Source organism: Mytilus edulis, chromosome 12 (assembly GCF_963676685.1).
Source record: "Mytilus edulis chromosome 12, xbMytEdul2.2, whole genome shotgun sequence".
NCBI lineage: Eukaryota > Metazoa > Mollusca > Bivalvia > Mytilida > Mytilidae > Mytilus > Mytilus edulis.
In genome coordinates this window covers 78461033-78488948 of record NC_092355.1, presented here as the reverse complement: position 1 = coordinate 78488948, position 27916 = coordinate 78461033, and the positions used below count along the sequence as shown (strand labels likewise).

Sequence of the window (27916 nt, the reverse complement as noted above, 5' to 3'; positions counted from 1 at the left end):
TTCATAATACAAACAGAATACATTTTTAATTTATACGTCTTCAGAAATAAGTTTATGTTTATTACAGTTTTAAATTAGACAAGCATCTTTTCTACCTTTTGCGTAAAAATTGACAGCTTAGACAGCACATTACTGTTACTATATTTAAGCATGCCAAGTACTTTTTTTCATTTGGATATTTTAAATAATATGGAGGTATGAACTTCCCCCTTAAATCCTTAACTTCACAATTGGTACATTTACATATATAGTGGAATACATCCACAAGACCAGCTTTACAAAGAGAACAAATTTTCTCATTTCGTGGTACATTTCTCCATCTTCCTGTTTCGATGGGAATCTTTGTATTACATACCATTAATTTACATATGTTTACTCTATGACCCGTTCTTAATTTTACCAGATATGGTTCCAAGCAAAAATTTTCTTAAAAGTGTAGATAAAATTCCCCCCCCCCCTTTTTGCTTAAACTGTTAATTTCCGATTATTAAAGCTCAACTCAGAAAAATAATTATGTCATGCCTCTGTGACGTTCAATGATTTAAAGAAATTGAGTCATCTCGACCACAGTTTCATTCCTGTCGTTCAATTATAAAATAAGAACTTGTTTTGATTTCGGTATTATGCTCATTTCATGAGTGAGATTGTGAGATTTCGTACTTTACAAATAGTCCGTATAAAGCATGATAGGGTATTGATTTAAGTCTTGATCAAGTAAATTATGCTCGATCGTTAACGACCCATATCCAAGATATGACTTCCTTTCCCGAACGTCACCCAAAGGTGGGAATGGAATTTGAAATGATTCTTGCACTGAACGTCAGACCAGCAATTTCTTTCTTATTACACTATTGATCAGGCACAAAAACAGAATAATGCAATTGTGAAGGGCGATATTGGTGCTCTAGGATTAACCGAAGAACTCATTTAGACAAATGGATGGATGGAGTCAGTATACTAGAAGATGAATTTGAAAGATCTTGTGCTTTGCGGCATTCTATAACCGATGAACGACCTAATGAAGACTCTACAAAAACACGAAACGTTGTCTTTAAACAGCTTTGAAGGATTTGTAAAGTGATGAACAAGTTTAGAAATTCATTTCTAGAAGAGTCGTCAGATTTGTAAAAAAAAACTTACTCCATTTAGGAAATTGTATAACACATAAGATATGTAAATAAACTCCAAGATATTGGTCCAAACAATACGAAGATCTTTTGAAGCCAATTCAAAACGAAGGAGAACCTGTGTTTTATAACCAGATACAAAATAAAGACTTCCTATTTTGGCTGCAAAATGAAACTGGAAACGTCTTTCTCAAAATCAAAGCTAGAGAACCTTAAAAGTGAAAAGGAACCTTTTCAAGACTTTTCATTTTTTGTCACAGTAGACACTTTTTCTTGGAATATTTCTTTATCCATAACAACCAAACTGCTCCTACGTCTTTTTTTGCAAGATGCTTCTTGAAATAGTGGTATTAAATTGCTGCAAATGGGTTTACTTGAAACATTATGCGATTTGCTGATCCAAATTCGGACGCATTATCGTCGGTGGGGCAGCAAAGGTTCATTCAAGGTCACAAAGTTGGGCAAACATAGTTGATGATTATGCAAATAATGTCATACTGCCTTACATATAATCTTGCATCGATAAGTATTCAAGAGTAGACATTGTATTTTATGTTTACTAAATGAAATATTTTAAGGCTATGACAAGACAAATGCAAGGTTTTTGTTCCAGATGGAAAGGTTACAGGTATAACACCAAGGGTTTGGAGTAGTTTTTTCCGTGAAGATGACAACGAAACAAAAATGTTTAAAGTTTCTTAAGAGACTAATAAAAATGTGTATGTTACTCATGGTGAACATATTATTTGCAATTTCAATAAGGAAATAATGAAGAAGCAAATACACGAATGTTTGTCCATGTTGGCATGATAATGAGAAGTACTGACACAGATGTAATAGTATCTAGAATTGCAGCAATCGGAAATCTAGTAAGAATACATTGTGGATAGGTAATGGAAGGAATAAAAACTTTTGATGGCTTCCTGTACATGACATATCAAATGCATTTGGTCCTTGTGTAGCTGCTCTTCCTTTCGTCCATCCATTCAGTGGATATGACACTTTGTCGAATTGTTGAATTGTCGTGGGAAAGGGCAACAATTGAAGATTTTCCAGATGTAAAGGACTTTTTTTGGCTTCAGTATGAAGTGAGGCACGGTTTGAATTGTTTGCCATGAAGTGGCGACATTGTGAATCAGTTTCGCCTTCAAGAGGTTCTTTTCCAGAACACAACAAATGAGAAGTAAACCAAGAAGGAGTTGTTTGGGTTCAGCCAAATTCATGTATTCGACAGGTAAATGTACTAAGTCATGAACACTGGAGTGGATGAAAGAAAGAATCAATGACAATTGGAAACTGATATGGACTACTTGACTGCCGTTGCATCCTCCTGCCAGGAACTTTTGAAATGCGAAGGCAAATATCCAGCTGTGTTTGTGACTGTAAATGCTACCGTTCTGGCCTTCCTTGTACGGGTTGTGTTATACGCAACTGTTTTATAATTATAAGACGAGCAACCTGTCTTTCTAACAAAACTAGGCATTTAAACTTAACATAGAGTGTTATAACTTGTTAAATAAGTTGTTGAAAATTATTTAAATATTTTCTACGTATTTGCCTCCAATTTGGAACCAGAAATCACTATTTTTCTTCATTTATAAGTTGTTTTGTCGTACTAAGGAGCTGTTTTTAACATTTTATCATAACTTACATTGGATTATACATATAACACATCTATCAAGGATTTACATTCCTTGTGAAATTGCTTGAAAGTATAAAAATCGAGATTTTTGACTTTTTTACCGGCATTTTGAAACCGGAAGTCACCTTAAGTTTCATTAATGTATTGTCTAGTCGTAATTTATTAACTGTCATTTGCTTTTTATCAAATCTAACATTGGATTTTACATATAACACACCTTTCAAAGGATTAACAAATAATGCTTAATTTCTAATGACGCCATTTCCAAAATGTGTGGTGGCCATCTTGAAATTTTTTTTTACAAATCTGACGACTCTTCTAGAAATGAATTTCTAAACTTGTTCATCACTTTACAAATCCTTCAAAGCTGTTTAAAGACAACGTTTCGTGTTTTTGTAGAGTCTTCATTAGGTCGTTCATCGGTTATAGAATGCCGCAAAGCACAAGATCTTTCAAATACATCTTCTAGTATACTGACTCCATCCATCCATTTGTCTAAATGAGTTCTTCGGTTAATCCTAGAGCACCAATATCGCCCTTCACAATTGCATTATTCTGTTTTTGTGCCTGATCAATTGTGTAATAAGAAAGAAATTGCTGGTCTGACGTTCAGTGCAAGAATCATTTCAAATTCCATTCCCACCTTTGGGTGACGTTCGGGAAAAGAAGTCATATCTTGGATATGGGTCGTTAACGATCGAGCATAATTTACTTGATCAAGACTTAAATCAATACCCTATCATGCTTTATACGGACTATTTGTAAAGTACGAAATCTCACAATCTCACTCATGAAATGAGCATAATACCGAAATCAAAACAAGTTCTTATTTTATAATTGAACGCCAGGAATGAAACTGTGGTCGAGATGACTCAATTTCTTTAAATCATTGAACGTCACAGAGGCATGACATAATTATTTTTCTGAGTTGAGCTTTAATAATCGGAAATTAACAGTTTAAGCAAAAAGGGGGGGGGGGGGGAATTTTATCTACACTTTTAAGAAAATTTTTGCTTGGAACCATATCTGGTAAAATTAAGGACGGGTCATAGAGTAAACATATGTAAATTAATGGTATGTAATACAAAGATTCCCATCGAAACAGGAAGATGGAGAAATGTACCACGAAATGAGAAAATTTGTTCTCTTTGTAAAGCTGGTCTTGTGGATGTATTCCACTATATATGTAAATGTACCAATTGTGAAGTTAAGGATTTAAGGGGGAAGTTCATACCTCCATATTATTTAAAATATCCAAATGAAAAAAAGTACTTGGCATGCTTAAATATAGTAACAGTAATGTGCTGTCTAAGCTATCAATTTTTACGCAAAAGGTAGAAAAGATGCTTGTCTAATTTAAAACTGTAATAAACATAAACTTATTTCTGAAGACGTATAAATTAAAAATGTATTCTGTTTGTATTATGAACTATGTTGTAATATTGTGTATAATATGCTCCTGCTACACAGTTTTCTGCGGCTGAGTTTTCTCTAAAAACTATGAAACTATGTCTGATGCGCCAGTCTATTCCTAGGTACTTTTAAACATACATAAAAAGAATCTGCCGTTCATGGTGGTGCAATATTGGCCTTAGTTAGACAACATGTCCATCCCTTATCACGCAATATATCACCAAGAGTTTTATAACAAGTCATTTCAATGTGCAATCAACCAAACATGACGATAAACTTATCTTGTCCGTACAAATCAGACCATTCCCAGTGAATTTGCTTAGGCATTTCCAAAAGCGGCTGATCTGCAGTTACAATTGATATTTCTGCAGGATTCACCACATTTTCGATTATTCAACGAATACCTGAGAATTTCCTGGCAGTGTATACAAATCGCTCTTGATGTCTATAAATAGTTTGCACATGCGCAAAAGTGTAAAACACATGTGTATAATAACTTTGAAAAATGTTATCAAACCAATTCATAATATCATTAGAAATCCGAAAACACTAAATATATAGTAAATAGTTCAAATGATTTTGAAAGAATTTTGTCACATTTCCGCGCATGCGCAAATACTGGATGTGTCAAATATTCATTTTTAATAAATATATGATGTAAGGAAGGTAGACGCCAAACATAATGATTGTTTTTTAATAAAAGAAGGTAAAAGAAAAGTTTTCCAGAAAAATCAATATATTTTCTAACTGAAGAAATTAGCCATTTTAGAAAATGGCCGTGGCCATCTTGAAAAAAATATTTTTTTGAATGGCCAGCAGTGATTTCTTTAAAAGTATATAATAATGATGCTTTGTGGTCATTTTCATGCTTGTATCACCATTTGCACAATTCCCTCGATTTTGCTTGCTAATATCTTCCACTATAGCAGCAACCCAACAACAGGTTGTCTGATTTGTCTGACCATTTCAGAGCAGATAGATCTTGACCTGATAAACAATTTTACCTGACGTCAGATTGCTATAAATTCTTTTGTTTCAGAGATATAAGCCAAAATCCACGATTTACCCCTATGTTCTATTTGTAGCCATTGCAGCCATCTTAGTTGGTTGGCAGGGTCACGCCACACAATTTTAAAACAAGATACCCCAATGATGATTGTGGCCAAGTTTGGTTAAATTTGGCCCAGTAGTTTTAGAGAAGAAGATTTTTTTAAAAGACTACTAAAATTTTACAAAAATGGTTAAAAATCGACCATAAAGGGCAATAACTCCTTAAGGGGTCAACTGACAATTTTGGTCGTTTTGACTTATTTGTAGATCTTACTTTGCTGAACATTATTGGTGTTTACAGTTTATCTCTATCTATCATGTCTATAATAATATTCAAGATAATAACCAAAAACTGCCAAACTTCCTTAAAATTTCTAATTTGGGGACTCAACAACGGGTTTTCTGATTTGTTTGAAAATTACAGGGCAGATAGATCTTGACCTAATAGACAATTTTACCCCAGTCAGATTTGCTCTAAATGCTTTGGTTTCAGAGTTATAAGCCAAAATCTACATTTTACCCCATGTTCTATTTTTAGCCATGGTGGCCATCTTGGTTGGTTGGCAGGGTCATGCCACACATTTTCTAAACTTGATACCCCAATGATGATTGTGGACAAGTTTGGTTAAATTTGGCCAAGTAGTTTCAGAGGAAAAGATTTTTTTTAAAGTTTACGGACGACGGACGAGGGACGCCAAGTGATGAGAAAAGCTCACTTGACCTTTCAGGTCAGGTGAACTTAAAATGATAAAAATCAACTATCTCCCAAAAAGCAAATATTAATAAAAATCAAAACCATGACCACATGCACACCTTCAATATATGTGCAAACAGCCAGCACACTGAAAACGTCCTAGCATTCAAACTGCATGAGTTTCTCCGAAAACTTTATGCAACTCTCATGCAAGTAAATACTCCAAAAAATGACATAGTTCAACTATCTCCCAAAAAAGCAAATATTAACAACAAGAGTGCATGCACACGCTAAAATGTCTCACAGGTCTTTCTTATCATTCATTTGAATTTATGTTGAAAGTCTGTAACATGACGGTTTTATTACAAGTTTCACGTAAACTTAACATTAACTTTACATTATCAATGTTCTATGATAATGAGGTCATGGTCAAAAGAACCAGGCAAACAGATATTTACACCTTACAATCATTCCATACAACAAATATAGTTGACCTGTTGCTTATAGTATATGATAAACTAACAAACCTTAAACCTACCAAAACTTATCATTGGCCAATGAACCATGAAAATGAGATCAAGGTCAGATAATACCTGTCAGACAGACATATAAGAGGGTTGTCTGTAAAGTTTGAGAACAATCTCAATAAAATATTATTTACCCGTCCGAAAAAAATAAAACAAGTATGTAATAAATTTCATGATTTACTGATTAAGTGTACAAAATTTTATTTCAGTACCTGCTAGAATAATTGTATTTTCATCAATTCAAAAATCATAAGCAACTCTCACCCGGAGCACCAAAACAAATATTTCCGACGTTCTGACGTTCGACGACGACAACTTTTTAACTTTTCTCAACGTAGTCTCCTGTCAAAGCAACTCATTTTTTACATCTTTTTACCCACTCATCAAATATTTTCTCAACCTGTTCTGTTTTCATTTTTAAGATTATGTTCATTACTTCCTGTCTTAGTTCAGATAAATCGTCACACCTTTGTCTACGGAGAAAAGTTTGATATGCGGGAATACCGCAAAATCCATTGGCGCTAAGTCAGGGCTATACGGAGGATGTTTCAGAGATTCGAATCCAAGTAAATCAATTTCTACACTAGTTTTTAAAGGGCCGGTGCATTGTCTTGCTATGTTTCTCAGACTGTTTTGAGAACTTGTGTGTTTCTGTTGGCGTTTATCCGATGTCTACACAAAACTTGATAACTGCCCACTGCTCCACCTTTTCAGTAAACGTCCGTTTTTTCAGTGATGCTGATTCTGGATTCAATGCTTCAAATTGAGATTTCGCTGCCATTTCGAAATTTTGACCATTCAAATTTATCAGGTGTAACGCCAAGACTATTGCCGATGTCACAATACAAGTGACATGTATTTTTGGCGGATTTCGAAACTAAAAATAACAAAAATATGAAAACACCAGCCTTTATGTGATATTTTCGCCGTGCTCCGGATCCCCATCGCTAATATTTATATGAAGTAAGTGGTATTATTTCGCATTTAAAATTAGAAAAAATCGAACTAGGATATAGTACAGGATTACAAATTGCAAAAAACAATCCCCTGAAACGCTATATTTAAGCAGACTGTAGCTTGTCCACGAACTACGGACAGCCCTCGTATACCATACAATTGTCTGATACACCAAACATAGCTGACCTATTGCTATTAGTATTTGGGAAACCAAACAAAACACAAAAATTTAACATTGACTAATGAACCATAACAATGAGGTCAAAGTCAGATGAAACCTGCTAGACTGACATTTACCCCTTACAATCATTCCATACAGCACATATAGTTGACCTACTACTTATAGTTTCTGAGAAACGAACCTAATCATGTAACTTTAACCTTGATCAATGATCCATGAAATGAGGTCAAGGTCAGCTGAACCCTAACTGACGGACATGTAGACATTGCAAGAAACCCATATACCTAATATAGTTATCCTACTCCCCATAATAAGTGAAAAAATTCACATGACACAAAATATGTAATTGTTGTCCATTAAGCAGTCACTGAATATAAAAATGAGGTGAAAGGGAAACTTCGCAAAAAAAGGAAAAAATAATATAACCTATGTTCTTTATGTATAAAAAAACACAAATTCATAAATTTTAACGTTTTATTCTGCTGGATAAGATATCTTTAAAATGAAAGTATCAATTCTTTACTTGTAGCCATCTTGCCAGCTTCTTGTTTTAAGAAACCATGTGATATCTATAAACCATAAAGGACCAAAACATACAGGAACTAACATAGTCGTATATGAGTGTCGATATCTTGTCAAGCGTACGGCTGTTTCATCCGACAAGGAAATGACAAATTAAAAGCATAAACAATTGCCTGGGTCACACAAATGAGTATACCAGACATGGTTGTGCAGCCTTCCTTAAATAACTTGATACGGAAAAATGTTAAATAAAGGTTTAAGAGTTGGAAGGTCAGCTGATTGGACATCTATTTGTCTTTTTAATAACTATGGTCTGTCTTTTTTTTTTTTTTTTTTTTTAATAGGTATATAAAATAGTAAATATATCGCGGTATTAGTTAAGGGCGATTACGTTTATGGATTCTTTCAAAGTTCAAAGTTTTAATTAAGTGTTGTGTATTAAATTATTTTCAAAAATCTAATTTGTTCATAATTCTTTTATGTAATAAACATATTCCAATAATTTCGGATCTTCTCTTATTTGATCACCAGCATGGCTAAAGGAATCATTCCCAGAGGTATTGTGAGGTGACACGTCCAGGTATTCAAGCGATTTCATGTCAGGCTTAAAAACTCTTATTACACAATAACTTAATTCAGAATCATGTATCGCTTCACTTCTTAGGGTATTGATCAGTGTGCACGGCAGGACTTGTAACTTTCCATTTAAAACCTATCAGATGTAATAAACATCATGTGAACATATTGTCTGTCTTGAGTCCGACAGTGATATACTAGTCATTACTAAACTCTTTACATGTATACACACTTGTTTATAAATAACATTTCTGGTGTAAAGAATGATATTTATGAAAATCTGAATAATTCCAGTAAAAGATTTGATGAAATAAAAATCGATTTACATATTTTCCAAGAGTACAGTTGGAAAAAATGTAAATATATACTCGTTGTAGATAATTATGGACATTTTGAAATACACAAATATTAATTTCACAAAAATGTACGGACTTATCGATCATTCACTTTGTTTATACAGCTAGATAGAAAGTTCCGGAAATATTTCAATAGATAGTCGCAAGTTAAAATATCTACCTTGAATATAAGAGAATAACATCTAGAACCAATCTAACTTAAATTCAGAAATGGACAATGGACAAAAGAGATGATTTCAGCTTCCCAATTGTGACCTTTTCATTTTCAAACCAAGAGATCCAAATGGTGAAGTTGTAATCATCACTTCGTAAATATTACGAACGCTATCACGAGTTGGTTGAACGTTATGAAATATTCGTTATACAGATGATATCGGATATGTTCCTTATGTTATAACTACAATCCCCTTCCCTTTTCACGAATGTGACCTACCAAATTAGACTTTTTACTGTCTTTTTAACAACATTAGCCACATGTGGAGCAGGATCTGCTTCCCCTTTTGGTGGGGTCTGTGTTGTTTGTGTACCCCTATTTGTGACATTTTGTTCACGCATCATTGTCAATATAATTGAAATTGATGCGACTGTCGTACAAGTGAGAGGTTTAGTGCTATAAAACTAGGTTCAATCCACCATTTTCTACATTTGAAAATGCCTGTACCAAGTCAGGAATATGACAGTTGTTGTCCATTCGTTTTTGATGTGTTTTGTCATTTGATTTTGCCATGTGATTAGGGACTTTCCGGTTGAATTTTCCACAGAGTTCAGTATTTTTGTGATTTTACTTTTGAGTATTAAAATCATTTCAGTATTTTTTTCTGTCTTGGTTTTAATTCACAGAAATTTAAAGAATTTACTGCTTGTCCCCTTTATAAATATTCTTGTCAGTTTTGACAAAGACCTATATAAGTGTATATACGTTTCTGGTTTAGAGTGGGTTAAATTTATGAATGAATGAATAGTCTTGCAAAGGTACAATATATAAAGCACATTGGAAATCTCATTCCTCCGGTCTGTCTCTATTCCAATAAGGAAAAGACAACGTCAATTTCATTCTGTTAATTTTTTAAACATCTTTGGTCAAATAGTTAAAGTACTTATACATTGTGAGATTTAAAATATTTGAATAAGGGCATTGCTGATTAGGTAAATGAAAATCGCTTTGGACGGATCAAATTATATTAATGCAATTGATAATTTTCTATGCACATTTGAATATTCAAGGTTACCGATGCTAATTTATAATATTCCTTTTTTTTGGTTTATATGCTCGTTTTCAGAGGCCATTTTATTTATGAAATTATTCAATTGAAAGTAATACAGTATTTCATTGTTACAATATCCACTCCCAGCATGCAATTAGACTAAAACTACGTCACAGTAGTTCGAAAGTTCGAATAAATAAATTTGTTTTTTCTCAATTTTTTTTTATTAGTGTTCATATCCAGATAAAACTTGGTGAAAATGTTTTTTATGGTATTATGAACATAATAAGATAAATAAAAAAAATCGTGAATTTTCCCTTTAAAGACAATGGACATAGACAGACGGAAACTTCTTAACATAAGGTATATGCATACAAGGTATAAAGCATCCAGGTCTTCTACATTTTTAAATAGAAAGCTTTACACAAATAGTTGGCGTCACTGCCGCCACCGCCGGATAGTTATACCTTAGTCTCGCATACTGCGACTTTCATTGCAGGTGAAAAAAAAATCAAAACCTTAACCTAATGCACATCTTCAATATATGTACAAACAGCCAGTATTTAAGTGAAAACTTGTAAGCATTTAAACTGTAGCAAGTGTTATCTAGATACTCTATGCACATCTTATGCAAGTAAATCTTTCAAAGATGAAAAAGTTCAACTGTCTCCTAAAAGAGCAAATATCAATAAAAATCAAAACCGTGACCACATGCACACAATCAATATATGTACAAACAGATAGCAAAGTGAAAACTTCCTAGCATTCAAACTGTAGGAGAATTTATCTGGACTAACAATATACCCATAATGGGATGGACAGGGGTAAAACAATATGCCCCCCCCCCCAAAAAAAAAAAAATCAACGTTCAGCCTTGAAATAGTTATTAAACTGATATGAACTGATAGTAATGCAAAAAAAATCATTCATCTATCACAAGTATATCATATTAAACTACCTTTGATTCAAGCGTCACTGATGAGTCTTTTGTAGACGAATCGCTCGTCTGCCGTACAAAATTTTAATCCTCAGTATCTATGATGTGTTTATTATTCATGTTCTAATACTGTCTTTTTAACACAAATGATATGGTTTCATGCATCGCCCACAAATATGTTCTCAAATTTGCTTTCAGCAAACATGGTAAATTACATTATTCACAGTTACATGCAGGGTTTCCCCTGGTTAAATTTTCCCCCACCTCTTTCGCCAATACAATTTATTATCAAAATCGTTTCGAGTTCAAGGTAACTTCCCAGTATTGTCTGATCAGGGAAAAAGTTAGAGAAACCTTAAAAAATTAAACAAGATGGAAGAAGTTGAACAGTTATATCAATTTCGCCAAATTCTTTCGTCAATATCGAATTTTAATAGCCTCAATTCTTATGTTTTTCGCAAAATTTGAAAATGGCAACCGCCAGCAGACACACTGGTTACAAATTGCATTTCTGTAAATATTGACAATGCAATTTCCCATAGGAACTCCTTTTACGGCTAAAACTGTACCACTTTTACTATGAAGCTTTGAAACAAGAGTGCACACGCTGAAATGTCTCGCCTTCTTTACTAATCATTGATAATATGTTGATAGTCCTAAATATAAAGCTTTATTACAACTGTCACATAAACTAAACATTAAACAAGAAAACTAAACAGTGACCAATGAACCATGAAAATGAGGTCAAGGTCAGATGAACCATGCCAGGCATGCATGTACAACTAACAATTCTTCCCTTCAACAAATATAGTTGACATATTGCTTATAGTTTAAGAAAAAAAATACCAAAAACACAAAAACTTAAAACTGAGCAATGAACCATGAAAATGAGGTAAAGGTCAAATAAACCTGCGTGGCTGACATAGATATCATAAAATATTTCCATACACCAAATATAGTTGACCTATTGCATATAGTATTAGAGAAATTTGTAAGGGTTCCGCAGAACCCAGTGTCTCGCCTACTTTTGCTGTAAATCGCAGGCTCAACAAAAATGAGGAAAAAAATCAATTAAAATATTCCTCTTGATACTATCTCATGATTGTAAGAAGCTTCTGTCCAAGTTTGGTAAAATTCTAGGATAGTTAATGAATCTAATAAATGTAAACTGCAGACTATGTAATGTAAACTGGAAGAAAATCAAAGTCCATTTAAAAGTAAAATACAGAAAAAATGGAGTTATCTTTTTACAAAATTTACTTCTGGATACTATCTTATAATCATAAATAAGCTTCTGTCCAAGTTTGGTACAAATCCAGGATAGTTTAAGAAAGTTATTAAAATTTTTAAAAACTTTAACCACAGAGTGAATGTAATGTTTCTCCACAGAAAAACTAAGTCCTTTTAAAACCGATACATTTTTTTACAAAATTTACTTCTGCATACTAACTTATCATCATAAACAAGCTTATGTCCAAGTTTGGTACAAACCCAGGATAGTTTAAGAAAGTTATTAAAATCCTAAAAACTTTAACCACAGAGTGAATGTGATGTTTCCCAGCAGAAAAAACTAAGTCCATTTATAAGTAAAATACGGAAAAAATGGCATTTTATTTTTACAAAATTTACTTCTGGATACTATCTAATGATCATAGAAAAGCTTTTGTCAAAGTTTGGTAGAAATCCAGTATAGTTTAAGAAAGTTATTAAAATTTAAAAAACTTTAACCACAGAGTCAATATTCGTGGACGCCGCCGACAACGACACCGAAGACGACGGAATGTAGGATCACTTAGTCTCGCATTTTCGACTAAAGTCGATGGCTCGACAAAAATAGACCAAAACTCAAAATCTTAACTTTGACCACTGAACCATGAAAATGAGGTCAAGGGTAGATGACACCTGCCAGCTAGACATGTACACCTTACAATCATTCTATACACCAAATATAGTAGACCTATTGCAAACAGTAAAAGAAAAACAGACCAAAACACAAAAACTTAACTATAACCACTGAACCATGAACATGAGGTCAAGGTCAGATGACACCTGCCAGTTGGACATGTACACCTTTCAGTCCTTCTATACACCAAATATACTAGACATATTGCTTATAGTATCTGAGATATGGACTTCACCACCAAAACTTAACATTGTTCACTGATCCATGAAATGAGGTGGAGGTCAAGTGAAAACTGTCGAGGGGAATAAGGACTTTGCAAGGTACGCACATAACAAATATAGTTATCCTATTACTTATAATAAGAGAGAATTTAACATTACAAAAAATCTTAACTTTTTTTTCAAGTATTCACTGAACCAAAAATATTGATGAAAGATGCTTATCTATTAATGTTTATTCTGTCTAATCAAGGTACAAATGTAGGTTTATCAAATATATATATTCTATACATACCGTTTGTCCAGAGGAATGCTCAACTTTGTCTCTATGTGAACCAACTAGAACCACTGGAGGATCAAGACAATCATCTTTAGCGATCATTCTTTCATGCATTTCACCAGTTTTACTTTTAGCTTCGTTTTTCTGATCATCAAGTCTGCAGTAGCAATGTATTGAGTTCATCCACAACTGAAACATCTCTACAAAGTAATGACTTGTATTGCAGTTATCTATCTTAAACTTAAGGGGGGCCTAGGTTGGTCTAAGTAGTACATCTACAGTGATAACCAGCCTGTCAACACAAGTTTATCAGTTCAAACAAGGCTCGAGGTAAGGTGCCTTCAACTCTGATCTTATTTGACAAACACTGCTAGTTTTCCTGCGGATTGTTGGTGGTGCTTTCCTGGTACTCCAACAAAACATACATACATTTACATTTTCCTCAATAATTGTACCTTAGTCCTATTATGAAGTTGACTGTCATGATGTTTAAAATCTTTGCAATTCAATTCCATTGATTTAATTATTGTTTAAACTTTAACCAAGCTGTCATTCTCCATTTAAGAAACATATGATTTTTTTAGAGGCAGAGAGGTTAATTATTTGTTTAATGAATATCAATACATTTGTACTGAAAAACAAGGGAAAAAAATGGCTTCTTAACAAAAACAGTCAACTGCATGAAAACAAAAGGCTTCCAAGAGTCGAAATCACTCACCTTGTAAAAATATGTCATTGTGATACCTTTATTGAAATCAGGTATGTGTACTTATTTGTCAATCTTATTGCATGGCATTGTACAGATGTTAAATTATAAACAACCAATAGTTCGACGTGCCATTAGTCTGACATTGACATGTTTAACAATGTTATTATTTTTTTATATTAGAAAGCCAAATAAAAGGGTCGTTCAATATTAAGAAGAGGACAGTGTCCTTCTTTGGAACAGGTGATGCAAGCCAGGTTAATGTATTAGTACTAAAGTAGCAGAATTTCATCACCTCTAACTTAAAACACAAAATACTTTGTTAATTCTTGACGAATTGCTTAATAAATCACTCTCGATACAGTATCATCAAAGTGCTAACTGACGAAGCATGTGGTTACCAAGTAACCAATTATTCTGTGATAACTACCACACACTATTTAGATTTAAGAACATTTAGGGATCAAGCTTACACATCCAATAGCCTTCATTCAAAGGAGAAAAGAATAAGCGACCAGATGGCATACGTTTTTCTGTCTACTTTAAGGTAATATTCTTTTCTTTGATGATTATATACATTACTATTGTCCTTCACTCTATTTTAGTAACTATGACTTTCACCTTATATAAAGTGATCTCAAAATCAAAAGGACTTTCCTCTCATTGTATGTGACCATGTATCATAAAAGAATTGCAATTCATATGTTTTATTTCATTTAGCAAGAAACCACTTTTAAGATAGCTCAAAATCAGAGATCTACCTCTCATTCAATGTCACCATTATATCCATAATAATTAACCTCTCGAGTTCGCATCTGGAAACAAAAATTATTGAAGGGCTGACAAACTGTTAAACAAGAGCGCACATGCTGAAATGTCTCTTCTTCACTAACCATTGATTTTATGTTGATAGTTCTAAATATAAAGCTTTACTACAACTATCACATAAACTTAATAAAATCCAAGAAAATGAGGTCAAGGTCAGATAAACCAAAGTGGAAAATACATGTAAACCTTACACTCATTCCATACACCAAATATGCTTTAAATATAGTTGACCTATTGCACATCTAAGAAACAAACTTAACCAAACAAACTTAACATTGATTAATGAACCATGAAAATGAGGTCAAGGTAAGACGAACCCTGCCTGACAGACATGTACACGTTACAACTATTACATGCCTTAAATATAATTGACCTATTGCATAGCGTATCTCAGAAACACACTTAACCAGGAAAACTTAAGATTGACCAATGAACCATGAAAATAAGGTCATGGTCAGATGATAACTACCAGACAGACATATACACCGTACAATTAGTCCATACACCAAATATAGCAGACGTATTGCATATTGCATCTGAGATATGGACTTGACAACGAAAACTTAACCTTGTTCACTGATCCATGAAAGGAGGTAGAGGTCAAGTGAAAATTGTCTGACGGGCATGAGAACCTTGCAAGTTACGCAAATGTATTTATCCTATTACTCATCATGCTCATAAACAGAGAGAAAATAAGAATACTAACAAAATTTACTTTTGTTAAAGTAGTCATTGAACCATGAAAATGAGGTCGAGGACAATGGACATATGACAAACGGAAACTTCATTTTAATTTTTTGTATTTGAGCGTCACTGATGAGTCTTTTGTAGACGAAATGCGCGTCTGGAGTATATACAAAATTTAGTCCTGGTATCTATGATGAGTTTATTCATAACATAAGTCATCTATATACAAAGTATGAAGTATCCAGGTATTCTACCTTCTGAAATAATTAAGCTTTGAAGAAGTTTGTTAACGCCGCCGCCGCCGCCAACGGATCACTATCACTATGTCGAGCTATCTGTGACAGAAGTTTCAACAAAAAACTATATACCCCAAACTAATTGTTATGATAATATAAAAATGTGTTGTTGGAAATTGCAAAGGAGCCTAGAGAATACTTAAAAAAGTGAAATGCAGGTCATGATTGAGTGAATAAATATCAGGTCATATTGTGTAAGAACTTTTTTCCAATTGAATTTTAATTTTCAGATTTTAATTTTCAGATTTTAATTTTCAGATTTTAATTTTCAGAGAGCACATTTTTTTATAAAAAAAACAATTGCCTTTTAATTTAGAGAGAACATTTTTTCATCTTAACTTCATATATTTCATTGTACAGTGTGTGAACTAATGATGCAAGAACGGAAAAGAAACTCTTCTCATGATCAATAGGTTGTTTATGCAATTGCTAGTAATCACATTCATAAAATAGTCAGGGGAATAACTGAAATACATGACTTATAAATCAATCATTTAAGTAGCAAATTAGATATTCACTGATTTTGTAGTTTTACCAAAATTTTAAACTTAAAAATTAAAAATCTAATTATATGTAATTATTAGTAAAATTGAAAAAAATGGACCTTTTGCTTCTTTTAATAGCAAGGTTCATGCCTTTGGTGCAATAATTTATCTGTTAATTCTATATTTTTGGGAAAAAAATGCTGTTATGAAGGCTTTACATAATGAACGAATACTTTCTTCACAGATTTTTCCCAGCAGTGGGAGTATTTTTCCAGTAAAATTCAAGGTTTCATCTTACAGATTTTGTAATAAAATTTACTGTTCGCAACCAAAATTTTACTGCTCGAGAGTGTTGAAATTAATGGGGGTAATTTAAATATTGATTCTTCTAGAAGTGATTTTTTTTAAGAAATAGTGGTATGATACCTAAAACAAGTTATCTTCATGTTCCAGATTCAGTACAAGGTCATCACCTGACATAACCCGTCATCCTATAAACACAGATGTTGGTTCAGATAACTTTAGCAACATAATTAGGCTCTGGATCAATTTAAATAAATTTAAAGCTACAATACAATTAAATCACGTAGCCTTGTGATTATTAACGAAAGACAACTCTTACTTCCAACATTTCTGGAAAAATGTTACTTGAATCTAAGAAATTCCACTGACTGTGAAAAGTTCATTCAAAACAACAACTACACATGTTTTTTTAAACGATTACCTGTATTATTTATTTAGAATAAATTGATAATAAAACAATTGCCTTAGAACCTTGTTATACTGATTTTATATAAAAAAAAAAAAGTCAATCTTTGCTCCTTATTGAGAAAAAAAAATTGAAAAAAATCAGGCACATACAATATAATCAACTGTTATTAATTCACCAATTTTCCGAGTGTTCTACATATTCCTTTGTATAGGAAAATATCCTGAAATCTACACAGATACCACAACTGAGATTGTAACGGCAACTTTAAATGTAAAATATAATCTTTTAACATATTTAATGTTTATGTCTATTGAGGTAAAAAATTAAAGGAAAATATTTTTACCAAAAGGATTTTCTGTTAAAAGATTTAAATATTTTTTAAAACAATTCTTAATGAGATTGCTTTGATTTATTTTTTCATATGCATGCACATTCTTCTCTATGAAATCAAATAAAATGTTAACATCGAAATGAGATCAGTTTGAATTTGTCAAGGAACCTTAATTTGAAAGTGTTAAACTTTGATGCATTTCAATCTATTTTGTTGATATTTTTTCAAAAACGTCTATAGACTAGCTTCTTTTACGGATAATTGGAGTAATAAAGTTATGTATACACTCAGTTAAAAAGATAAATTGAGGTTTGTATGTGAGGTATTAATTCCATTAGCATTTAAAACCAAATTTACACAGAAACACTAAACAATAACATACTGTTCTCAATGCTTGCTATTAAGAAAGGAAGCTATAACAATATTTGGAAATTCTCTTTTTATTTAAATTTGTTCATTATAACTATATTTACCAGAACTTTTCATATAAACTTATAATAAGGAACGTCCTCTGGAAGAATGTGCAAAACATTGTAGTACTTATAAGTGTTTGCAGGAGAGGTAATTTTCTTGTCCCTAAGTTTTCAAATGAATATTTAGTAATTTCAAAGATATTTAATGAATTGTTACCCTATCATCAAATAAAGTGAGAAAACATAGCCTTTACAACTATTCAACAGTACAACAATATCAAATAGTAATATTCCTGTCAAGAAAATTGTGAATTTTCGCAGAATTTCAAATGAAAATTTTACTTTAAAAAAAAATCTCAAGAAACTAGAATTTCATGTGAAAAGGTCAGATAATGAATTCCATATTATAAACATAATGACCATGGCAGGTCAAAGAACAGAATCTCTGGTTAGCTTGAAATTCCCAGGTCAGTTGACTGCATACAATTGTGTTTTAGAATCTAGTCATCGATTGCTGTTTAAGTTTTTGTTAATGCCTAAATACTTTACAAAATTTTCATTTTAAACATGTTAAAAGCTATACAAAAATTAAACAAAATATCAGTTATCATTTTATTATTATCATTTACATTGTACCAATAAGTAAGTTATATTATAACTTACTTATTGGTCTGAATGAAATATTACCTTGTGCATTTGTGTTGTCAGCTTCATTGAGTTTTGTAACAACAAGATAAATTGCATCTTGGGACAGAAATGTTTGGTGTGTGTGGTAAAATTCTTTATCACCTGCAAAATCCCACAAAAATAATGTGGCATACTCCTCCTTGTCATTGAAATCAACACCAGATTTAAGCATGGCTTCAATATCCATTTGTGTCTGATCTAAAGATATGTTTAGTTGCTGCGAGGTTACTGGAGGTTCAACTTGAGATTCAGTTGTTACTTGAATTTTTCTTTTTTTAGGCTGCTGGGTAACTGTCTCTGATTCATCAAAACTTGTTGATGGTGTGTTTTCCTTAACAGTTTGATGGACTCCTTCTTCTACTGATGCTTCAATTCTTTCTTTGAATGGTTTCAAGAGTCTTGCATGAATTTCAGTTTCTCCATTGGTTCCTATCAATAAAAAATTACAATAATATTAAAGAAATGTGAGAAAAATTAAGTAAGATCCCAGTATAAAATAATGAATAAACTTGAACCACCATGAAACAGTGTGGTTTTTGTATCATTTTAAAGGCAAACAGTGAGTTGTAATTGTTTAAACCCTCGTCTTTTGGTCTTTGGTGGATAGCTGTCTCATAGGCAATCATAACAAATTGTATTATTAGTTACATAGTTATTTACTGACCGGGTACGGAATTTACCCTGGTCAGTAGGTTTGATACCTGGTGAGGCGAAGCCGAGTCAGGTATCAAACCTACTGACCAGGGTAAATTCCGTACCCGGTCAGTACATGACCAGGGTTTCCGCTGGCGGTCGCCATTTTCGCAATTTGCGAAAAAAAATAATAATTGTGGCGATTAAAATTCGTCCTTGGCGAAAGAATTTGGCGAAAGAAATATATAAAACGATTTTTTTTCAGCCATCTTGTTTATTTACTTTTTTCGGGTTTCTCTGACTTTACCAATCAGACAATACTCGGAATTCACCTTGAACTCGTTAAGATTTTGACAGAAAATCAATAATCAGCTGATTGCACTCATAGCTATCGACATCAAAGGACTAATTAATAAAGGTGTTGATTGTTATAATATGACAACATGATATGATTAAATGACTTCTGTCACATGTCACAAAAGGGAACTATTAACCACTTTGTGACGCACGTGTTTGAAGCAAAATTTTTATGCTGCCTCTCCTTCTTTTAATGATAGTCCAGAAAAGAAAATCGTTGTTATGACGGGAAATGTTCCAAAGCAAAAAAGATCTCTGATTTAAAACTTTATCATTTAACTTTCATATAGATCATTGATTTGAGTGGGTTCTCCAAAGTCGTTTAAGTGACACACGTATTTCAAGCATATAGTTTTACTTATTTACGATGGTCTAGAAAAGAAAACTGTCGTTATAAAGAAATATATTCAAAAGGTTGGCATGAGAGGCATGAGAGTAACCCTTCAATGTAATGACTACACCTTATTTCAATTGATTAGATGCTTCGTTCTGTTGTAAAACCATTTCTTATTTAGGGGGGGGGGGGGGCTGAAAAAAAAGGAAAATTTTAAAAGAAAAATATATTGTGTAACTTGGTGAAAAAAATAATAAAGTGGCAAAAAATATATTGTTTTAGCGAAAGAGGTGGCGAAAAAAATAATTGACCCAGGGGAAACCCTGTACATGACTATGTAACGAATTTACCCCATCGATTCACATGTTTGAAACGACAAAAACCTAATGAGATCAAATGCCAAATGATGCACAAATTTGAGACAACTTGCCAAGTATTGCACATGTTTGAGACAACAAAGGACTAGAATTAGACAACAAACAACAAATGATGCACATGTTTGTGACAACAAATGCCAATTGATGGACATGTTTGAGACGACATTAAATGATGTACATGTACGTATGCGACGACAAATGCATACTGATAGAAATCATCCATGAATATAAATAGACATGTTTAAGACGACAAACAACAAATGATGCGCATGTTTTTGACAACAAATGTCAAGTGATGGATATGTTTGAGACGACAAAACCAAATGTTGCGTATGTAAGAATCGACTGGCTTTTTTTTTGTTAAATACTAAAAATATAAGTGTAAACAAAAATTTAATTCAACAATAACAACACCATGGCATGAACAACTTATATCACAGTCTCAGTAAATTTTGACAAATTGTGTCATTGAATGTTAAGAAAAGATCATCAATGTCATTTTGAAACATTTAAATTGAAGTTAATTGTTCCAATTGTACATCTTGAAAATGCGGGAAGATTGGTTTATTTTGAACATTTGAGATATTTGCAATTGTCTCAGTTTGCAATGAACTTGATTGAAAGTCAGCAAAGAGATCAGAAATATTTAAACCCTGCAACTTTGAAATGGCGACTGAACGACAAGATGAAGGTCCATCCCCACATTTTTCAATCATCGGCACAATACTTGTACTTTCATTCACTGTTTCAGGTGGAGGCAAGACAAGTAAAGTTGAATTTTCAGGTGCTGGCAATGCTAGAACAGCAGAATTTTGGGTGGCGAGACTTTTTCCCATTGCAATTTTTTCTTCAGTGTCAGTTCTCTGATAAACAGTGAGAGACTGAACTGATTTATGTCCGGTCACTGCCATTATTTGAGATGGATTAAACATACTTTTTGTCAATATTGATGCTCCAGTTGCACGAATGGAATGATTTGTGTAAATTTGTGAAAGTTTAGCCCCCTCACTCAACTTTGTCATGAATTTTGCCAATGTTTTTTTCTCCTAATCGTGAGTTACAATACCAAATTGTATCGTCATATTGAATGATTCCTTCGGCCTCTGCCATAAACTAGTGCATAAAGGATGAAGTTAGCTGATATATGTTTCATAAGATTTGACAGGACAATAGGGTGATCCAGGGAACTCGGGCATAACGCCTGAGGTTGACTCTCTGTCATTACCTCTGTGATTTTTTGTTAGTTCATCTTCACACTTTGCCACATATTTAAGTCCATTTTTTGGATCATTTAAAACTTTAAATGTAGATTTTGTCATTCCATGCATATTTTCCTGTGATCTTCTACAAAAATATAGCCTGATATCAAATTGCACTTTAGGGATCATTATAATAGATTCATATAATTTCATACGGTCTGTTTCATTGATGACTGGGTGGTGGTCAACACTGCCTTTACCTAACCTTTTTAACTCTGCAAGCGCCGCCTTAAAACATGCATTAGCATCACAAAACTCAGGGTCCTTTATTATATCAATCTTTCGGCTGTAAGGAACCCCATGTAGATGTCTGTTTAGAGCATGTCTGGTGTTTTCAAAACGATGTAGCTTTGTAGTGTTCACCGTCTTGTTTATGTGCGTTCATGTAACAGTGCCCCAACACTTCGTTTAGCTTTCCTGAGTTATATTCCTCAAACTGTTCGTCCTCGTCTGTTGCTTTTAAATATGCTTTAAGAAGTCTTGCTGTTTTTTGGTTACTTTTGATTGTTTCTTATGAATTAATCAGCATTTTCTTTTTTTCAATCTCGTCTGCTGTCAGGGACGCAAATCATTTCGTCGCCATTTTGAAATTTTCTGTTGAGAGCAAAGAAGATTAACTCTATCGTTGACAGGGTATTGCTAAAACAGTGACCGGGTATAAAAAATACATGGTCTTTGTCAGGGTATTGCTAAAACATAAACCGGGTATAAGTAATACATGGTATTCACGTGGTGCTAATTAAGGACCTTATTAACAGTCGTCAAACTGATATGTACTGAATCAGGGATGGGCAAGATTACTGACAAAAGTAATCGATAAATACTCGATTACTTGAAGGATTATTGTGTATATGATAAATAATTGATTACTCTGATTTGTGTATGTACATGATGTAATCGATTGCAATGTATTACCTTATCAAAAGTTATTACATTACTTTTCGATTTCTCTAAATTATATGCTACAACATTACAAAAAAATCCTAAAGAAAGGTAAACACAAATATGTTATTCCACGTAAGAAGACAAATTTAAACTTTATAAAAACAGCATGTAATGCATTGTTTTCAAATTTTAAGTAAACAGTTGTTTTCTAGATGGAAGCTCTTATTGATGATCTAAAATACAGGTCTGAATTTAGATTGCAATTAAAACAATTGACACATAATAGGTCTCGGACTCAGAATAACTGAGGACATAATCTTTCAATCAGTCTAATTGACGTCTGGAGCTGGCATGTCAATAACTGCTAGTATGCTAGTAGTCTGTTGTTATTTATTTATTATCGTCATTTTGTTTATTTTCTTTCTGTTTCATATTCTGAAATCGGGCTCGGACATATCTTTAACTGAGTTTTACTGTGCGTATTGTTGTACGTTTGTTTTTTCTACATTGACTAGAGGTGAAGGGGGAGGGTTGAGATCTCAAAAAACTTGTTTAACCCCGCCGCAATTTTGCGCCTGTCCGAAATCAGGAGCCTCTGGCCTTTGTAAGTCTTGTATGATTTTTATTTTTAGTTTCTTGTGTATAATTCGAAGTTTAGTATGACGTCCATAATCACTGAACTCGTATACATATTTGTTTAGGGACCAGCTGATTGACGACTCCGGGTGCGGGAGTTTCTCGCTAGATTGACGACCCATTGGTGGACTTCGGCTGTTATCTTCTATATGGTCGGGCTGTTGTCGCTTTGACACATTCCCTATTTCCATTTTCAATTTCATTTGCAACCAAAATTACCCATTTAAATACATTATACAAGTCTTCAAATAGAAAATGACTAAAACTTCTAAAAATAAATTGACAGCTAATCACCTCAAGAAAATACAACATTTATTCATACATAATTTACAAACAGTGTAAGGGAGGTAATCAAACATACTTAACAATGTTAACGTTCTTTAAATGTGATTGGATTACCTCCCTTACACTGCTTTTAAGATGTCTTTATTGTCCATTAACCAGGAAATCCTTGTTTCCCCCTGTTTTGCCCCGAATTCCTAAAAGGTTTGAGCCATGGGTTAAACCTGGTTTTATATATAGCTAAACCTCTCACTTGTATGACATTCGCATACAATTCAATTATATTGACAAGGATGTGTGAACAAAACAAACAGACATAATACATAAACATGTTAAAACCAGATGCTCCGCAGGACGTAGCTGTATACGACCGCAGAGGTTGAACCCTGAACGGTTGGAGCAAGTATGGACATAACATTCAAGCTGGATTCAGCTCTAAATTTGGATTGTGATTAAATAGTTGACACAGCATAGGTTTCTGGCACAGAATGAATGTGTTCTAATGAAATTAAAATTTTTGTTTTCTCTTAGAGCAATTCACTATGCTGTTGAATATTATTCCTCTCAAAAAAATGTTTGAAGAAATTTTCTTTTTATTTATGAAATTTCAAATGAGAAAATTGAACCCATTTTTTTTAATCACATCCCCCTTTCCCTTATTCCAAAACTAATCTCAATTAAAATTTCTAATGGAGTTTGCAACAATTACTACTCATTTACATACATCATAAAATATTAAGATGTAAAAAAAAACTGCTTGTTATCACTGAATGGTAAAGATTATTTTAATTTATCAGTTGGTAGTAAAAAGTGAATATACATTGTATATTGTATATATAACAAAGATTTAAGTTGATTCTGGACAAAGAAAGATAACTCCAAATAAAAAAAATTCTTACAATTAGATATTTCTTGCTTACTATTCTGGACAAAGAAAGATAACTCTAATTAAAAACAAAATTGCTATTTCACAATATTTTGCAATAAGATATTTCTTGCCATTGTGCAATACTGTGCAATTGAAAAGACTTGCTATTGCACAAAACTTAATATAATAATTTTAGATCCTGATTTGGACCAACTTGAAAACTGGGCCCATAATCAAAAATCTAAGTACATGTTTGGATTCAGCATATCAAAGAACCCCAAAAGTTCAATTTTTATTAAAATCAAACTAAGTTTAATTTTGGACCCTTTGGACTTTAATGTAGACCAATTTGAAAACAAGACCAAAAATGAGGAATCTACATACACAGTTAGATTTGGCATATCAAAGAACCCCATTTATTCAATTTTTGATGAAATCAAACAAAGTTTAATTTTGGACCCCGATTTGGACCAACTTGAAAACTGGGCCGATAATCAAGAATCTAAGTACATTTTTAGATTCAGCATATCAAAGAACCCAACCGATTAATTTCTGGTCAAAATCAAACGAAGTTTAATTTTGGACCCTTTGGACCTTAATGTAGACCAATTTGAAAACGGGACCAAAAGTTAAAAATCTACATACACAGTTAGATTCGGCATATCAAAGAACCCCAATTATTGAATTTTGATGAAATCAAACAAAGTTTAATTTTGGACCTTTTGGGCCCCTTATTCCTAAACTGTTGGGACCAAAACTCCCAAAATCATTACCAACCTTCCTTTTATGGTCATAAACCTTGTGTTTAAATTTCATAGTTTTCTATTTACTTATACTAAAGTTATGGTGCGAAAACCAAGAAAATGTTTATTTGGGTCCCTTTTTGGCCCCTAATTCCTAAACTGTTGGGACCTAAACTCCCAAAATCAATACCAACCTTCCTTTTGTGGTCATAAACATTGTGTTTAAATTTCATTTTTTTCTATTTTACTTAAACTAAAGTTATTGTGCGAAAACCAAGAATAATGCTTATTTGGGCCCTTTTTTGGCCCCTAATTCCTACACTGTTGAAACCAAAACTCCCAAAATCAATCCCAACCTTTCTTTTGTGGTCATTAACCTTGTGTCAAAATTTCATAGATTTCTATTAACTTAAATTAAAGTTTTAGTGCGAAAACCAAGAAAATGCTTATTTGGGCCCTTTTTGGCCCTTAATTCCTAAAATGTTGGGACCAAAACTCCCAAAATCAATACCAACCTTCCATTTGTGGTCATAAACCTTGTGATAAAATTTTATAGATTTATATTCACTTTTACTAAAGTAAGAGTGCGAAAACTAAAAGTATTCGGACGACGACGACGACGCCAACGTGATAGCAATATACGACGAAAATTTTTTCAGTCGTATAAAAAATAGGGCTACAGCAGTCAACATGGTGTTTTAATCTTAATCAATACAACAACAAGCAAATATGTCAACAACAAAAAATACGTCTTTCTCTGCCTCTGTTTTCCGATTTATCTCAACTCTTCGTTATTATTTTCATTCTTTTTGTCTTGATTATCCGATCTTGGTGTTTTTTACCAGGTATTTATACATCTCGATAGAATTCTGATTCATTCCAAAAAATTTAAAATGACACTTTCATTAGATAGCAAATAAAACCTAATTGGTGATCTCGGGTAAATGGACACATTTACCGTAATGTTCATGAGATCCAGGTTTGCAAACTTATTTTTCTCATTCTGGTTAGTAATCTATTTCCAGTTTTAATTAATACTTCTCGTCATGAACATTGAGGTTTTGACTTAAAAAAAATATATGTTTTTCATGTGTTGAACATTGGTTTCTTTTACAAAAAATAAAACATCTTAATAAATTGTGAAATATTTAAATTTTGTCTTCAGTGTATGTTTTTACTTGTCCACGGGCAATCTTACCAACAAATTACGTGTCCTGGTATTCAAATATGTACGAGCCGGGAAAGTCCAGCCTATCATTGCCACATCCCTATCATTACACTGTTTCATGATTATAGCTCACCCAAAAAAAGAAAAAAAAAGTAAAAATTGTCACAACAACTACAAAGTGTAAACAGATGATTATCTAAAGAGTCAAATGTTGATTGCAGTCATGTTGTCTTATTTGTATATCATATCGTCATTGTAGCTGATCAGCATGGTTAGTGTTGCAGTATTTTCTATTCATTACAGTTTTCAAGGTTTTCAAGCCAAAAACTAACAACATGGGTAGCTGACTATACAATATTGGTTTTGCTCATTGTTGAGGCTGTACGGTGACCTATAGTTTCTTAAATCTACGCCATTGGTCTCTGGTGGATACATCTTTTTATTTCATATAAAAATCTTCAATAAAGGGCATGCCCAATAGCTCCTATAAGGAGTGATCGATGATTTTTTCAACTTATTTATAAATCTTTTTGCTGATAATTTGTGATTAACATTTTCTTTCTATCTATTATGAATATTGTCATAAAACATAAATAATTAAATATTTCACTGAAAAGAAATAACTCCTTTAAGCAGAAGAATGAACAATTTGTTTGAAGATCTTTAGCTGATAATTTTGCTATTTCCGGGTACTCTATAACTACTATAGTTTCATGATTATAGCCAGAAGCGTAAAACAATAGTTACAATTATCATTAAAGGGCAACAACTCCTATAAGGGGGGACTTAACATTTTAGCTATGTTGAAAGGCTGATCCCGTTCCTCTGTAAAAATTATAGTTGTTAACTAAAGATAATATAGAACAAATTTAAGAATCATCATTTTAAAGTGCAATATTTTCTCATCTACCACAGGTACCTTTACAGTTCACTACTACACACTGTTGATAAGATAGCTACTGCAGCTGAATTGTAGGTTAACTACCAGAGAAAATTTGCATTGAAAGAATTTTTCACAAATTGCTAAGGCTGTGTTATGAGTACTCTAATTTAATGTGTAATTAATCAGTATTTATTGTATATTTATTGAAAAATGAAACAAATACCAAATCAATGTCTTTGTTTTCCTTATCAAACTTGAAAGTTGTTGTAAACGGACGTAAGACGTTTTTAAATTATTTGTCCATGTTTGGGTTCTTTAGCCTCGGAAGACTCGCAATATTGTTCCGACAAACTAAACTTTCCCTTGCTTTACTTCTAATTTTGATTTCTAATTGCATAAATCCTTCAAATTCTTTACTTTTGCTATCCAATTTGAACAAAGAATGTTCGAGTTGAAAGATTATTAATTTGTAAAACCAAAGTTCATTGGTTCATTTCAGGATTCCCCAACAGTTTTGTCAAATCTAAAGAGTTTTAACAGTGGTATATTTTACGGAAATATCCGTCACCGGGACTGATCTAGTGTATGTTTACAGCGGATCTGTCAGTCACTGCAAAAACACGCTTGATTATGCTAGCGGATTTATCAGTCACTGCGGACAGAACGATGATGAAAACCACGTATATATCCGTCAGTGGTAGATAAAGAGATATAGGAAGTCCTCTGACAATTTTGGTCAGAAGTTTCATAATGATTTT

At 32.8% G+C, this 27916-nt stretch overlaps 1 protein-coding gene across 1 annotated transcript in view; it reads right to left on the bottom strand.

Annotated features, from left to right (window-relative positions):
- The window catches only part of LOC139497230 (uncharacterized), a 67997-nt gene that overhangs the window by 39392 nt on the left and 689 nt on the right, over window positions 1–27916 (bottom strand). The window contains exons 2-3 of the mRNA XM_071285358.1: window positions 18734–19162; window positions 13604–13788 (exon numbers count right to left, since the gene is read on the bottom strand). Of these exons, the coding sequence (XP_071141459.1) occupies window positions 13604–13788; window positions 18734–19162 (614 nt within the window). The remainder of the gene's footprint in view (window positions 1–13603; window positions 13789–18733; window positions 19163–27916) is intronic.